This window comes from Notechis scutatus, chromosome Z (genome assembly GCF_049901735.1).
Source record: "Notechis scutatus isolate UNSWTSFEM ecotype Mainland chromosome Z, rNotScu1.2, whole genome shotgun sequence".
NCBI classification, from domain to species: domain Eukaryota; kingdom Metazoa; phylum Chordata; class Lepidosauria; order Squamata; family Elapidae; genus Notechis; species Notechis scutatus.
Genome location: NC_142025.1, coordinates 39,886,562 through 39,904,356, shown reverse-complemented (window position 1 = coordinate 39,904,356; position 17,795 = coordinate 39,886,562). Strand labels below are relative to the sequence as shown.

The following is a 17,795-nucleotide window of genomic DNA, read 5'->3' as shown; positions in this document are numbered from 1 at the left end:
CAAGGATAGATGTATCAAGTTCATCAAAACAGCAGACAAAATATTACCACATAAAGTTTGAGCTTGTCTCTCCTTAGGTGTCACAGGGACCTCATTTCAATTAGTTCCTGTGGTACAGGATGAAAAACAGTCTATTCAAGATCTTCAGTCTCTGAATTTGAAATCACAGACTGATACAGTTTAAGGCCCTTTAGTCTTCAATTCCAAAACTGTTCTCACTGGTTATGTAGAAATTGAAATGACAAATCATGCAAGCATCTGACTGTGTTTTGTCTATATTACAAAATACATGAACAAAAAGAATACTATGCAATATTCTCCAGTGTTCTATTCAATATTTAATGTAAATACTAACTCTCTTCTGTCACCATCAACACCAGTAGTAAAAAAGAATCTGGAATAAATCATTACAGAGAGTCAAATATAAATATAAAATAGACCTCAATTGTTGAGAAACAGAATATATGCAATCTCATTATGCTATATTTTTTGAGATATACAGGATAATTGTTAATTTGTTTTAATGCTTTTTATATATGCAGTGGAAGATGGAGGTTGGTGGCAATTGTACGTATTGGAGGCATGCAATTTTTAATTTGTATTGTGGGTCTGCTATTCCTTCTAAAGAATCATCATTAATCCATTTCTATTACTGGAGGCATAAATTGCCTATGTAATCTAAACAGCCTTATACCAGCCTAGGATACTAAGTCAACTATGCATTTATTGGACAGAGAAAGTTCTTCCTCAGTTATATGTGCTCTGATAATCACAGGGACTGGGCTATCTTTCAAAAGATTATGGACTGGTCAATTAGTTATGAGTAGAACTGAAAGACCATAAACCAGGTATGGGAGAAATGAATAAACGCCATCATCTTGCCATCCTCAAGGTCTCCTAGTTGATTTCATGTGTAAGTCAATAGATAGGTAGTATCCTTTACATTTTTTTCATAGGTTGAGACAACATATTTATAAGGTCTCTGTTCACAGCAACAAGCTTTATATTTTGTTCTGATTTCCACTGAAATATCTATAGGTTGGCAATAAAAACTGTAAGTGAATTGCTATTCATAAATAAGACAGCAATATGACAGACAAATGTTTGAGAAAGAAAGAAAAAAGGAGGTGGGAGGCAACTAATTTGTTCAAGTAGGCTAAATATTGCACTTTATATAAAATGTATATGAAAACTATGAGGTATTTCAGAAGCTTTTGTAAATTTAGCAGCTCTCTACATCTCCTTAAACCAAGTACATCCTTTCCTGGGGGCACAAGATCATAAGAAAGAGGGACTTCCGGTTTGCAAGGTTTCGGCAGCGGCAGGGATTTGCGATACTGCGTGATACCTGCTGCGTTCGCCATAAGGTTCCCCGATCCGTTTGGATCTGGGGGATATAGCTGCCCCGTGAGAGGCAGCTCAAGATAGGGGATCCGGACAGGGGCTTGGGGGTGTCGCAGACCCCTCCCCAGCCGGCAAAACCCCCTTCTCCCAAGGCGGAGGAACGGCGGTCAGCAATGGCTGCCACGAAGAAATCTGCAGCTGGACAAGCAGGTGCAGGAGGGAGAAAGTTGGAAGAATCATGAAACCTGCTTTCAACCGGGACAAGGCAAGAGAAAGTGACCTGGAATCTTGAAGGCTGCTAAATATACATTGTTTCTAGTGAGAGTTACAAGCTGCGGATATCTTAAAAGGGAAAGTTCTTTTTTTTCGTTTCACTCTCCTTCCTAACGTGACAGCGGATGGGAAAAATCTTTTTGGCTGTGAGTGGGAAGGGAGAGGGAAAAAAAATTGGAGCAAAATTTGAAAATAAGGAGAAGATTGCCTAGAACTTTAAAGAGTTACTAAACATCAATAAGGCTTCTAAAAGATATATTTTAAAGGGAACTTTGTGATTAAACTTTAACCCCAGAAAGAGAAAGTGAAGAAGAAGAAGGTATTTAAAAGAAACAGCTTGTTTGGATTGTTTGGTGATTTTGGAACTTCTGAGAATTATTTCTGATTAAAAGCACTTGGGTGGTTGTTTGGAAAAACTTTTTCTCTACACAATGGCAACACTTGTGGATGGACTGAAATTTGTATATCAAAAATATGAAAAAGAAAAGCAAGAAGGGAAAGATGTCCTTGGCACTCTTTTTCAATTTTTAGAAATGGCGGTTTATACTTATGTAAAGCTGAATGAGCAACAGGATGATGGGGACAAAGAAGAAGCCATCTTTGATGAACAAATAACTTTGGTTGGAGAAGGGAAAAAGAAAGAGAAAAAGGAAAAGAAGACTTTAAGATCTGGAAAAACAACCCCAAAAGAGAAGAATAAGGTGAAAAGGGGACATTATGTTAGGAAACAACAGAAAGGGGGAAAGCAGAATAAAAGGGAGGTGGAGAGACAAGGGGGTAAAGAGGACAAGGAGAAGAAGAAGTAAGGGAGAAGGGAAGGGATGAGAAGCCTTAATGGTGGGGAGCAAGATGTAAAGAAGCAAAAGTTTTTTAGAGATAATGGATAAATTTTACTGAAAAAGGGATTCTAGAAAGGTACATAATTGCATTTCTATATTTGTATTTAGAAATAACCATAGAAAATTGGAAATAATATGTAATTTAAAATGTGATAAAATATTTAGTATAACCTAGTGAAATTTTTGTTAAGAAAAAGGGAGTACTGTAATGAAATATGATTTAAGATATGTGATGTGGAGGGGGAAATAATTTTGGAAAGCATAAGTGTTCCCACAAAGGCATGATATTTAATTGAAATGAGTAAAATGTTTAAGATATAAATGATTGTTAATATTAATGATTAGACTATGTTATCCTAGTGAAACTTTTTGTGAAATGAGAGATTTGAAGTAGAAGAAGGAGGGACATCGTAATGAAATAATGAGCTATAATATGTGATGTGGGGCGAGGGGAATAACTATGGAAAATAGGTGCTCCCATAAAAGTATGTGATTTAACTGAAAAGTAATGTGTTAAATGTTTAAGATATAAATGAATATCAATATTAATGAATAGATTTGTATTGGTTTTGATAATATAGTATAATTTTAGAATGTACCAGACAGAATCCCAATGTAAGTTATGTGTTTTATATTAAGTATTATAAAGATAGGGGAAAGAGATAAAGGCATCATACTCCATTTAGTGTATAGGAGAAGTTTTTTTTTCAAAGAAGAAGGATAAATGGATAGCTGGAAATAGAACAGACAAAGAATAATAAATATTATGATTCGAATTGAGAGGAGATAAATAAAATAAAATTGAGAAAACTTAAAAGAGAGGAGAAGTTATATAGAAAATTGAAAATGTTAATAAGATATGAAATTGTATGTAAAATGAATATGAATTTGAATTTGTGTCTGTACCAAGAGTTTTAACCTGGGACCAAGCAACTTTCAGAAAAGAGATTTTTTATGTTTTTATGTTTTGTGTTTTTTATTTATTTATTTATTTTATTTATTTGATTTGCCAATTGTTTACAAGATAATAAGTATAAATGTATACATAGTTGTGAATACATGAAATGGTTACATATAAGAAAAATAAAAGAATAAGAGAAACAATAGGACAGGGACGGTAGGCACGTTGGTGCGCTTATGCACGCCCTTACAGACCTCTTAGGAAAGGGGTGAGGTCAATAGTAGACAGTCTAAGGTTAAAGTTTTTGGGGTTTGGGGAAGAAACTACAGAGTCGGGTAGAGTATTCCAGACATTGACCACTCTATTGCTGAAGTCGTATTTCCTGCAATCAAGTTTGTGCGGTTTACTTTGAGTTTGTATCTATTGTGTGCTCTTGTGTTGTTATGGTTGAAGCTGAAGTATTCATTGACAGGTAGGACATTGCAATGTATGATTTTGTATACCATGCTTAAGTCAGACCGAAGCGGCGTAATTCAAGGTTTTCTAGTTCTAGAATTTCAAGTCTGGTGGCATAAGGTATTCTACAGCGAGTAGAGGAGTGGAGAACTCTTCTTGTGAAATATTTCTGGACTTTCTCAATTGTGCTAATATCAGATACGTAGTGTGGGTTCCAGACTGATGAACTGTATTCGAGTATTGGTCTAGCAAATGTTTTGTATGCTCTGGTTAGTAGTGTGATATTGCCAGAGAAAAAGCTACGTAGGATTAGGTTAACAACTCTTAATGCCTTTTTGGCTATGTAGTTGCAGTGTGCTCTAGCACTTAGATCATTAGAGGTGAGTATTCCAAGGTCCTTTACAGAGCTTGGGTCATCAACAAGATCTTGACTATTCAGCTTGTATTTTATTTTCTGATTTTTTTTGCCAATATGTAAGACAGAGCATTTATTTGTTGAGATTTGAAGTTGCCATTTGTTTGACCATTCGGATACATAGTCAAGATCTTTTTGTAGGGTAGCAGTATTGTCTGTGGTATTGAACAGCTTTACATCATCAGCGAAGAGAGCGCAATTGCTCTTAATATGATCACAGAGGTCGTTTATGTAGAGTATGAAGAGAGTTGGTCCTAGAACACTGCCTTGGGGAACACCACTATTGACAGGTACTGGATTTGATAGGGCGCTCCCGATTTTGACCATTTGTTGTCTGTTTGACAGGAATGCTTCTATCCACTTATTCAGTTGTCCAGAGATACCATAGGATTTTATTTTTAGGAGTAGTTTGTCGTGTACCACTGAATCAAAGGCTTTACAGAAGTCTATGTAGATTGCGTCTATTGTTTTACCCTGGTCGAGTTGTGTCGTCCATATGTTTTTGCAGTGTAAGAGTTGCAGATTACAGGATAGTTTTTCCTGAAACCAAATTGTTTATTGGAGAGTAGGTTATTTGTCTCTAAGTGAAGGATGATGGATTGGTTAATAATTGATTCCATGACTTTACAGGTGACGCAGCATAAGGAGATTGGCCTGTAAGTTTTCAACTAGGCTTGGGTCTCCCTTTTTGAAGATGGGGATGACTGTGGCTTGTGACCATAGGTTAGGCAAGGAGCTGGTTCTGAAAGATTTTCAAAGATTATGCTTAGAGGTTTGGCTATGGCAGTGGATAGCTTTCTTAAGAAGTAGGCACATATTCCATCCGGTCCAATAGATAGAGATGGTTTTAGGTTGCGTATTGCTTTTTCAACATTGTCTTCTGTGAAATCGATATGTATTAGATCATTGTTGTTATCTGTGAATACGGCTAGGAAATATTGGGTATGATCCATTGCTGTTTACAAATACTGAGCGAAGAATGTGTTAAAGATGTTGGCTTTAATGGTGTCGTCGTTGCAGTCTTTACCATCAGGTCCTATCAAGGGAGGGATGGACCTTGAGTCTTTTAGTTTGTTGTTTACAAAATTGTAAAAAGCGGGTGGAATTGGTGCTTAGAAGGTTTTCCTCTTGTTTAATGTGATAATTGGTGCATTCGGTCTTTATCTGGTGGCATAGATTTTGTATCGGTTTTTGAAATTGGCAGCGTGACCAGATTTGTTTTTCCGCCAGAGTGATCTCTTTTTGGATTGAAGTTTCCTTATTGATATGGGTAATCTGCTTTTTGTTTTGTTTTGGGAGTTGTTGTTGGTACATATAGTTTGATGACTCTTTTGACTTCAAGTAAAAATATGTTATAATGGTCTTCAACGGTATTGCATCCAGTGAATAGAGATTGCCAATCAAGGGATGAGAGATCGTTGTCTATAAGATCATAGTTGCCTTTTTGAAGTTACAATAGGGATTACATCATTGTGGTGATTTTTGTGTGGATGTATGTTGAGACAAAAGTCGATCATGTTGTGGTCACTACTGGAAAAGGGTTCTTTAGATTGTATTCCGTAGATTAGGTTCAAACTGTTGCAGAAGATGAGATCGAGGCAGTTGTTTAGTCTAGTGTTGTTGGTTACTAGTTGTTCCAGTCCCAGATTTGTAATAGCATTGTAGAAGGTTGTGTGTATGATTTCAGTTGTACAATCATTTAGGGTCCAGTTAATATGAGGTAGATTGAAATCACCAAGAAGGATAAAAGGGTATGGGCAGGATGCAGCCCATGTTAGTAATGTATTTAGCTTGTTTATATGTTCGATGTCATAATCAGGTGCTCTGTAACATAGTAAGAATCGAATTGTGATATTTGAGGATAGTTCACAGATGATGGTTTCAGGAAGGGCAAACTCCTGGGTAACTTGGATATTTTTTAGATGTAAGGATTTTTTATAGAATATAGCAACTCCACCTCCTTGACGATTTTCACGATCTGATCTGTAAACATGATAGTTTCTTACTGTGGTAATGGAGTCGGGGAGAGATGCATTGAGCCATGTTTCACAGACAAATATAATGTCGAAGTTAGCCATATTTAGGAGGAAGAGAAATTCAGGTATTTTATTCACGAGGCTTCTTGCATTGAGTAGTTTGCATTTAAGGCCGGCAGTAGTTGGAATTGAGGTAGTTGGGGGCGTGCGTGCCTAGTCTTGGGTGCCTAGTCTTGCGTGCCTAATCTTGGGTGCCTAGTCTTTTTGTATATTTATGTTTTGTATGTCTTTAAAATTAATAAAATTTGTAAAAATAAAAAAAAAGATCATAAGAAAAGGCATAGTTATTTTTAAGAGATGAAGACATGTGCTACATTCATGCCCTGAAGTAACTTTTTGCCTTCAAGTCTGATTTTGTGCATACTCCTACCTTCAGAGCAACAGTAATGTTTACCCAAAAACTAGGGCATAAATAATATATAAAATTCACAGAAAGAAATTATCTATAATGATGTTGTGACTATTTGTATGTTATTCACTAGGCAAGGTCAATTGGGAATTTGTTTTGAAATGCACCTACATTCAATAAATACTTTGAACAATTTTTAAGTATTAGATTTACATTTATTTGAGGAATACACTAAAAACTAAACTTTTTTGTGCAAAAATAGGATTTTACAAGAGATTATTTTAAAGTTCATTCCAAGGGGCAGTGATGTCAAAATGTATGCCTATAATAGAGCATTTGTCTGCCTATTGAACAGATATTTGTACTAAAAAGAACTTTGTTATAGATTGAAGAATATTCAAGAGAACCACCATTCACCACCGCTTACTTGAGAAACTGAAATACATCTATAATATCTAAATAGGATAAATTATTAGTCCAGCATAATGGCCTGGAAGAAAGTTTGCAACCTGAGGTCCTAGTTCTCCAAAGACGTCCAAAACAGGAAAATTATTTAGTTATGGTTGAATGGACATTAGTTTAGATTTCCATGAATAAGTAGTCATCACACCATCATACCAGTTAAATGGAGCCAAAAGCTTTAAAACGTTGTGCATCTCTCTTATTCTTAGTAAAGACTACGAAAACCAGCATTATTTGTGTGCACACACATACACACACACACACACACACAGAGAGAGAGAGAGAGAGAGAGGTGAAACTCGAAAAATTAGAATATTGTGCAAAAGTTCATTTATTTCAGTAATGCAACTTAAAAGGTGAACCTAATATATGAGATAGACTCATTACATGCAAAGCAAGATAGTTCAAGCCATGATTTGTCATAATTGTGATGGTTATGGCTTGCAGCTCAGGAAAACCCCAAATCCATAATCTCAGAAAATTAGAATATTGTGAAAAGGTTCAATATTCTAGGCTCAGTGTCCCACTCTAATCAGCTAATTAAGCCATAAGACCTGCAAAGGGTTCCTGAGTCTTTAAATTGTCTGTCAGTCAGGTTCAGTAGGAATCACAATCATGGGAAAGACTGCTGACCTGGTAGTTGTGCAGAAAACCACCATTGACACCCTCCATAAGGAGGGAAAGCCTCAAAAGGTAATTGCAAAAGAAGTTGGATGTTCCCAAAGTGTTGTATCAAAGCACATTAATAGAAAGTTATGTGGAAGGGAAAAGTGTGGAAGAAAAAGATGCACAAGCAGCAGGGATGACCGCAGCCTGGAGAGGATTGTCAGGAAAAGGCCATTCAAAAGTGTTGGGGACTTACAAAAGGAGTGGACTGAGGCTGGAGTCAGTGCATCAAGAGCCACCACACACAGATGGATCCTGGACATGGGCTTCAAATGTCATATTCCTCTTGTCAAGCAGCTTCTGAACAACAAACAATGTCAGAAGCGTCTTACCTGGGCTAAAGAAAAACAGACCTGGTCTGTTGCTCAGTAGTCCAAAGTCCTCTTTTCTGATGAGAGCAACTTTTGCATCTCATTTGGAAACCAAGGACCCAGAGTCTGGAGGAAGAATGAAGAGGCACACACTGCAAGATGCTTGAAGTCCAGTGTGAAGTTTCCACAGTCTGTATTGATTTGGGGAGCCATGTCATCTGCTGGTGTTGGTCCACTGTGCTTCATTAAATCCAGGGTCAATGCAGCTGTCCACCAGGAGATTTTGGAGCACTTCATGCTTCCTTCCGCAGATGAGCTTTATGGGCAAGCTGACTTCATTTCCCAGCAGGACTTGGCACCTGCCCACACTGCCAAAAGCACCAAAACCTGGTTCAATGACCGTGGGATTACTGTGCTTGATTGGCCAGCAAACTCGCCTGACCTGAACCCCATAGAGAATCTATGGGGCATTGCCAAGAGAAAGATGAGAGACATGAGACCAAACAATGCAGAAGAGCTGAAGGCCGCTATTGAAGCTTCCTGGTCTTCCATAACACCTCAGCAGTGCCACAGGCTGATACCTTCCATGCCACGCCGCATTGAGGCAGTAATTGCTGCAAAAGGGGCCCAAACCAAGTACTGAGTACATATGCATGCTTATACTTTTCACAGGTCCGATATTGTTCTATGTACAATCCTTGTTTTATTGATTGCATGTAATATTCTAATTTTCTGAGATTGTGGATTTGGGGTTTTGCTGAGCTGGAAGCCATAATCATCACAATTATGACAAATCACGGCTGGATGTGATATGGATGTGAAATAGTTACATGTTCTTGCCTCTGCCAATAATTTGATGGTCCTATGCTGAATCAGAGACATTTCTGAAATCTCCCACTCACAAAACACAGCGCAATAATCTGAACAGGTTGTCAGACTAGGCAGCTGCCACCCAAGATTGGTAAAAAGTCCTTTCAACCTGAAAAGACATCTGAACACCTAAGAGCAATGTGGTTTCATAGCCCATATCAGATAATAAACCTAAAAAATATGCTGAAAGCATCTTATGGATATAAGAATTTTTAAAACAGCATATGGTCCATAAACTAATAGATGAATAATGGAAATTAATAAAAACTCACCTTTAAAACTGTAACAGAAAATTAACAAAGACAAAACTGGAATCACCTGATTCCAAAAAATACAACTTTGGAGAATGAAATGATTTTGAGGTTGCTCCAAAAATGTGGCATTGCAGCCTTGAAATCCATTCAAAGTGACACTAGTGGTAGTATTCTACCGGTTCGGCACAGTTCAGCCAAACTGGTAGCTCCGAATAGCATCTGTGAGCAAACTAGTTCACTCTGACGATCAGCTGCTGGGCCTGCATGCCCACCCCTGCTCTATTCTGACCTTTATTTCCTGGTTTTGAAGCTCAGCTGCTTCATACGGCACAGCAGATTGCCACGTGTCAGCTGTTGAAGATTCAGGGAGAGTGCAGGATTGCAGAAGAAGGTCAGTATCAAACCTTCTGTGCGTGCACAAAGTGCATGCAAAGTGCGCCCACCAAGCCATGGCCCCAAAAACAGTGGTAAAAAAATTGAATCCCACCACTGAGAGACACCTAACTTAAAATTCATTTATTTCAATAGGGACTATATACAATTTAGTCTAGATCTAGCTCTGTTTCTCCAAAACTTTCAGGGGTTGCTGATGGAATCTTCAAGCTTTAATCTTAGGTTCTGAAGACATCATTGTCCTCCCACTACACACACACACACACACACACACACACACACACACACACACACACACAGTTCATGACACAATCTGGTCTTTTTCAGATATAAATGAAACTTTTATCTTTCAACTAATTAGATAAGAAACCATAATACTCATAATCTAAAATATATTAGAATTGTACAATTTTACTACTGTAAAATTGAATATAGAAGAAATTCATAAAAGAGTAGCAAATTATTTTAAATACCATGACTGTTGCACCGGGATGTTTCAACAAGTCTACTGCTTTGATCATAACAAGCCATGGCTTGATAACGGTAGCCTTGTCCACACTCTTTGATGTCTCCTTGAACTTTCATTCCCATAAGTATGTCTACTTTGCCTTCAGGTAATATACAGTCTGACCAGTTCCCTACTGGTTGGGCATTGTATTTGTCACATTGGCAGAATTGGGTCTCAATGAGTGGATACAGTTGAGGATTCTTACATTTCTCTTTCTTCTTACTTTTCCCTGAAAGAGAGAGAAAGAGTTTCAGAAAGTGTTTTCTTGAATCTGATATTTACTTAGAAGTAAATTGTTTTGATTATAAGAATTGAACTTATTACTTAATAGTAATCAGGAATAATTCCATAGAAATAATTGAACTTGAGTTAGATACTTATTGTCTACTATTGTCTGGAATGTGTCTGCTTCAGAAAAGATCAGGATTCAGGGTTCAATACATTAGCATGCTAGAATTGTTTTCTTAGCCATTATATGCTATTGTGTGGTGAATACAATCCTGACACATTCTACCATTATCTTCAATATGTATGCCATATGTTAGGTGCTATTATGATTTTTATTTTTTATCTTTCTCATAAAATATCTTAAAACAGGTTGTTATCAGGTTGTTTAACACAATAATAAAACATTTTTCAAAATGTCCATAAAACTTATACATTGAAATACATGAGAGAGAAATCACACCTGTCTAAAAACAAGCCTGAAATAATAGATATCTGTAGAGATTCTTGTCATCCAGGTCATGGTTGTCCCACAACTGCTTTTTCAAAAGGCAACTGGACTTTGTTTTTCTTTGAAGACATTTCAGTTCTTATCCAAGAAAACTTCTTTAGTTCTAAAGAACAACTGAAAAAGCTTATTGGATGAGAAGTGAAACATCTTCAAAGAAAAACGAAGTCCAGTTGTCTTTTGAAAAAGCACCTGTGGGACTGAAATAGTACACATTCTTTGAATATCAGGAAGGGAAGCATTCAGAGAAGACACTACTCTTGCAGTGTATGCTACCTGAGATCGAACTTCATCAAATCTGACTCTAACAGGATTACCATAATAGTTGGGTCACCAACCTTTCTCCCCAATATCAGCCTACCTTTCTCATGGTCTCATGTACTGGTCCTATGGGTGTTCTGGAAACCACATAGTTTTGCATAGATGGTAAAACTGTTATTTTTTAATTTTATCATTTTTATAAAATACATTATCTGAGCCAACTCATTCACTAATGCAACATCAATTCCACCCTGTCTCATATGGCCTATGCCAAATAAGTGCTTTTATAGTTTGTCTCGATTAGGAGAATTTTTCTAATTGAGATTTTCTGTGAATCACAGTGATTTTTCACCCAGATCCCTGGTCTGAGTTTACACTGTATTGAAAATCCAAATAGGCAGAGTTAGGTCAGATCTACTTTTCTCAGCTTAGCAAATCTCAGTACTAAATGCCAGTTCAGCTTTCATATCCACCACCAAATGGGTGGTGATGAACTTACTAAGGGCAAAATCACCAGACTGGAGAGATTACAAGCCATGTCACTATATATACAAGATGTACACATAATGAGGTGTGTTTTTTTGTATTCTAACTATAAAGTACCTATATTAAGTTTTAATATTAGTTCTAATATACATATTTGAAAATTAGAATACTTTGAGGCCTTTTGTGAGAATTTTCAACTAAATAAATGTTTCTTAGCAATGTTCCTTCCATCCACTCATGGAATTATGTGATCAATTGAACTTCCTGTGAAATATATATTTTGTTGTCTGTATCACATTTCCTTTAGTCTTAATTAGGTACCCAACAATCCAACTTTATCTGCAATTCCATGATCCTATGCCTTGTGTAAGTGGTCACATAAATACAAAACTGTTTGTTGTTCTCTGGCTTACTAGTATTGGTTTTCATCACTGTTACAGCAATTGTGTAAAAAACAACAACCCTATCTTTAAAATGCATGATTATGTCAATTTTTATTATCTAAATCTAAATATTAAATCACTTTTCATTTTACTATTTTTTCCACTGTGATACAAATGGTAATATTTTTGAACATACTAATTTTTATGTGATGTTATAAGATGCAGTTGGAAAAGTCAGTGTTATGATGTTTGCCAGAGGATGAGTAAATATAGCATTAATAACCTCAGTTTTGATTACATTTGAAAGTTTTTTTAATATGAATAATTAACATACTTTATAGAAGACATTCTGGGCTACTAATTGACTAGCCTTTGTTTAGATGAATATAAACACATTACTTAATAATGCCAAATTCAGAAATATTCCTTTCATTGCTTTATTTTTGCAGTTTGGATTATGTAGAATCTTCCTAAATGAAATTTATTCAAGCTATTAGTCCATAGCTATGATATAGGGATTCTGTGCTATGAATAATTAGATAATCAATATTTCTATTATTCAAATAGGTGCATTTTCTCATTTGATGTCAAGACTTTAAAGTGGTCTACTTGTCCAGCAAAACTGGACTGGCTACTAAAATCTCACTAACTAAGATTGAAGTTAGTAAATTATGTGTAACATTGCAGCCCAAAATATTTAACTTTTTTTAAAAAATAATGAAATAGAAGCTAAATGCAAATGAATTGATTCCTATTGACAAATGAGATACTAAGTTTTCAGGAACCTATAAAGATAGAATTATAAACAATATAAACCTGAAATACATGTATATTTCTTATGAAACATAAATGTATGTCTGTAGACTTTTATATGAACTGTTAAAAAAGCAGAACCTTGGCTAATGTAAACTAATCCAGTTTTCATGAAAGAAAAGTTCTTATAGTGTTTATGCTTTCTAGCCACACTTGCTTTCTGATATTATTCAACTAGTTAAAGTAGCAAAATCTCACAATGCGATACCCATGATTAAACCTCATAATCTTCTGCATAAGCATATTTATAAATGCACAATCCTTCACTACTTGTGGTTGATTCAATATTTAGTCAAAATTGAAGGAGGGATGACTGAAGGGGAGGTTTAAAAAAAATCAAGATGTCAATCACAACAATATATTCAAATCTCTATCCTTTTTACATTTGATGCCACACACGTGAAAAGAGTAGGGCTTTGACTGCATTTTTGTAGCTGTTATGTTGCCCTGTTATATTTATCCCTATGAACACCACCAAATTTAAGTCCTACTGCTTATAATTTATCTATGCTGAATATAATTTATTTCCCAGTAACAACAATTATATTACTCACAGATTTTACATTAATTCTTACCAATTAGTAAGCGCTTCCTTGTTCTAACTGATCCACAGTCCACCCCACAGGCAGAAAATTTTGACCAGGTTGTGAACAGGCAGTCATCTTGGCAAGGAATTTGGCAGAGTTGTGTTAAAGGTGGTAAAGGCCCTGCATATTTGAGGCATTCACCAATATCAGCCTGGCTGCCATCTTGTTTGCGACATGTAATAGCTGGAAGCAGGAAAGCAGAAGGAATTATAACAAACTGACAGGCTTTTTATTGGTTAGACAACGTAGCAGCTAACAATAGGCACCCACTTTTGATTTAGAAGCAAGGCAATATGTTCATGAATAATATTATTTCCCCTGAGAACTCTCCACAAAGGATTTATTTTCAAATATTAGGAAACACAGAATAATGCATATCTCCCATGTAATTCAAATCAGCAGTTGATCCAAACAATGTGACATAGAAATACAATACAAGTATACTGTGCAGGAAAGAATAATATTATATATTACTCCCTACTTTATAGCATAATTTAACTTCTCTGTATAGTTCATTCTAAGAATAATAGATTAATGGAGAGAAAAAACCTGATTCTTCCTCCAATTCTAAATATACTGAGATTGTGCATACGTAAAAAAATTTAAATCTGGAAACAGCTCCTCTTGGAAAATAAAATTGGTGGAAAATCAGAAACAACATGCATTTGAATATTATAATGAAGTTTAACAAAACACAAAAGATTTCCTTTCCAATAGCAATGCCATAAAGAAATCTGCAGACATGAAAATATTTGAAACGCCATTTCAAGGCATTTGATAATAGAATACATTCCTATATATTATAGAGGACAAGATATAGTTTCCTTGAAAGTGTCCATTGGAATGATATTTCATTTCATGTTATAAGCCAAGCGCTATCTTTGACTAGCAATTCTACCACTTCATAAAACTCTTAACTAGGCATGGACAACTTACTGTCTCCAACCCCTTTTCATGTAACAGAGAAAAGGCTGCCTGTTCCAGTTCTATATAAAAAGCAAAAATTAAACAAAATGCTTTAGCCCCATTTCCTGTTTTATGAAGATTTTCTTGCTAATGTGTCATGCTGATTTCAAAAACATTTACCCCCAATAACCTATGAACTAAAGTCTAGGAGGAGATTTAATTTTGTAAATGAGACCTTCCCAAGAATTAAAATTCCGATTATATTCATTCAGCCAAGGCCAGATAGTCCTCAACCTATAACTGAGCCCAAAATTTATTTTTGTAAGTGAGACATTTGTTAAGCCCTATAAGTGGCTTAACAAACATTTTATGACCTTTCTTGCCACAGTTATTAAGTAAATCCCTGCAGTTGTTAAGTTAGTAAAATGGTTCTTAAGTGAATTGGCTTTCCCATTGACTTTGCTTGTCCGAAGGTCCCAAAATCCGGGAGAGGGGGGACGATGACACTGAAACCATCATAAATATGAGTCAGTTGCTGAATTTTGATTGTGTGACTGTGGGGATGCTGCAATGGTCATAAGTATGGAAAATGGTTTAAGTCACTTTTTTTTAAGTGCCATTGTAACTTTGAATGGTCGCTAAATGTACTATTGTAAGTTGAGAATTACCTGTACTCTATTGGTCAACCAGCTCATTGGTTATCCACTTTCTAAAAATGGGAAAGCTAGGATTTAGTCTCTCTCCCAGCCAAAATATTTTGAGGAGCGGGGGCTGGTGGGATTAGACTAAGTAAAAGGAGGTGAGCCCACAGGAAACGATCAGAAGCCAATGGATTACAAGTTGCTGGTTGTCCATTTCATGCAAACATCCATATGTCTTACATTACCTATATACGCTGCTCAAAAAAATAAAGGGAACACAAAAATAAGACATCCTAGATCTGAATGAATGAAATATTCTTCTTAAATACTTTGTTCATTACATAGTTGAATGTGCTGACAACAAAATCACACAAAAATTATCAATGGAAATCAAATTTAGCAACCCAGGGAGGTCTGGATTTGGAGTTACACTCAAAATTAAAGTGGAAAAAAACACTACAGGCTGATCCAACTTTGATGTAATGTCCTTAAAACAAGTCAAAATGAGGCTCAGTAGTGTGTGTGGCCTCCACGTGCCTGTATGACCTCCCTACAATGCCTGGGCATGCTCCTGATGAGGTGGTGGATGGTTTCCTGAGGGATCTCCTCCCATACCTGGACTAAAGCATTCCCCAACTCCTAGACAGTCTGTGGTGTAACGTGGCATTGATGGATGGAGCGAGACATGATGTCCCAGATATGCTCAATTGGATTCAGGTCTGAGGAATGGGCGGGCCAGTCCATAGCATCAATGCCTTCATCTTGCAGGAACTGCTGACACACTCCAGCCACATGAGGTCTAGCATTATCTTGTATTAGGAGGAACCCAGGGCCAACCGCACCAGCATATGGTCTCACAAGGGGTCTGAGGATCTCATCTCGGTACCTAATGGCAGTCAGGCTACCTCTGGCGAGCACATGGAGGGCTGTGCGGCCCCCTAAAGAAATGCCACCCCACACCATTACTGACCCACTGCCAAACTGGTCATGCTGGAGGATGTTGCAGGCAGCAGAACGTTCTCCATGGCGTCTCCAGACCCTGTCACATCTGTTACATGTGCTCAGTGTGAACCTGCTTTCATCTGTGAAGAGCACAGGGCGCCAGTGGCGAATTTGCCAATCTTGGTGTTCTCTGGCAAATGCCAAATGTCCTGCACAGTGTTGGGCTGTAAGCACCACCTGTGGACGTCGGGCCCTCATACCACCCTCATGGAGTCTGTTTCTGACCATTTGAGCAGCCACATGCTCATTTGTGGCCCGCTGGAGGTCATTTTGCAGGGCTCTGGCAGTGCTCCTCCTGTCTCTCCTTGCACAAAGGCGGAGGTAGCGGTTCTGATGCTGGCTTGTTGCCCTCCTACGGCCTCCTCCTCATCTCCTAATGTACTGGCCTGTCTCCTGGTAGTGCCTCCATGCTCTGGACACTACGCTGACACAGCAAACCTTCTTGCCACAGCTCGCATTGATGTGCCATCCTGGATGAGCTGCACTACCTGAGCCACTTGTGTGGGTTGTAGACTCCGTCTCATGTTACCACTAGAGTGAAAGCACCGCCAACATTCAAAAGTGACCAAACCATCAGCCAGAAAGCATAGGAACTGAGAAGTGGTCTGTGGTCACGACCTGCAGAACCACTCCTTTATTGGGGATGTCTTGCTAACTGCCTATGTTTTCCACCTGTTGTCTATTCTATTTGCACAACAGCATGTGAAATTGATTGTCAATCAGTGTTGCTACCTAAGTGGACAGTTTGATTTCACAGAAGTGTGATTGACTTGGAGTTACATTGTGTTGTTTAAGTGTTCCCTTTATTTTTTTGAGCAGTGTATATAACATCTAGAGCAAGACAAAAGGGAAAACACCATTTGCTCAGACCACCTCAGCTGCAGGTAGACAATTAGATACAGGCAAAATTATTCAGGTGATATCTTCTGAAAATTTAGATTTGCCCTTAGGTATCTCAAAGCTGTGTCAGAAATAAATTAGTTCAGCTGCACAAATGATAGTGTAAGGATATATTAATACGAAACTGATTCAGGAATGGAAGAGTGCTCACACAGCTGATGGCTATCTGGCATGAAATGAATTATCATTGTCAGGGTATATATAGGTAGCATTCCCTAATCCCCCAAAATCTTTGTTATTAGCAGAACATATTAATGAGAAATTATTTAATAAGCCATACAAAGAAAGCTGTGGTAAGCAATATAATAATATACTTGTATGCCAGTCCATGAAAACCTTAAATTTATATACATTCTAAAAGAATTTAAGTTGCACATTCTGTCATCTAAGCCCACCATTTTACTTACACAGTGTAAATAGCATTTGAGACTACAAATCAGTCTCTTATCACATTGTGCCAGGCTAATAATTAATCATTCTGCTCACATTAAATTGATTACAAGCATTAAAACTCTAAGAATCAGAAATGTGCTTATTCTGGATTAACCACAAAGAATTGTAAAATATGTCCATAAACTGCAAGGATGCAATTGCCAATTATATCCAATTTAACAAGCATCTAGTTCACTTAACATATTAGTCACCTGCTTGACATCTAAGGTTTCCTAAAAGAGTTATCTGAAATAAACTGCATTTCTAATGTTGCAGACAGAAGACTGATATAATTATAGCTGATAGTATTGCTTAAAATCTACCACAAGGGGACCTGGATTCATAAATTAATATTATGTGGATAATTAAATACAAAGTCTGCCCTGTGTATGAAAATAATTTTAATGAAAAAAAATCCCTAAACTATTTATATTGCCTAGTCAAATACAACCAAAATATAGAAGCTGTAAAAAATGTACTGAAGTTATTAAATTGCTTTAAGGCATTTTATATTTCATACAAATTATGCATTATTTATTCATGTGTATTTGTAATTGCCTGTTATCTTCAAAGA

The 17,795-nt window shown here is 36.8% G+C and overlaps 1 protein-coding gene across 3 annotated transcripts in view; it reads right to left on the bottom strand.

The window, feature by feature from the left end:
* THSD7A (thrombospondin type 1 domain containing 7A) overlaps nt 1–17,795 on the bottom strand; it is a 253,626-nt gene that overhangs the window by 56,900 nt on the left and 178,931 nt on the right. For all 3 annotated transcript variants that reach the window (XM_026677769.2, XM_087946162.1, XM_087946161.1), the window contains exons 13-14: nt 13,329–13,523; nt 10,043–10,306 (exon numbers count right to left, since the gene is read on the bottom strand). In XM_026677769.2, coding sequence (XP_026533554.1) covers nt 10,043–10,306; nt 13,329–13,523 — 459 coding nt within the window. The remainder of the gene's footprint in view (nt 1–10,042; nt 10,307–13,328; nt 13,524–17,795) is intronic.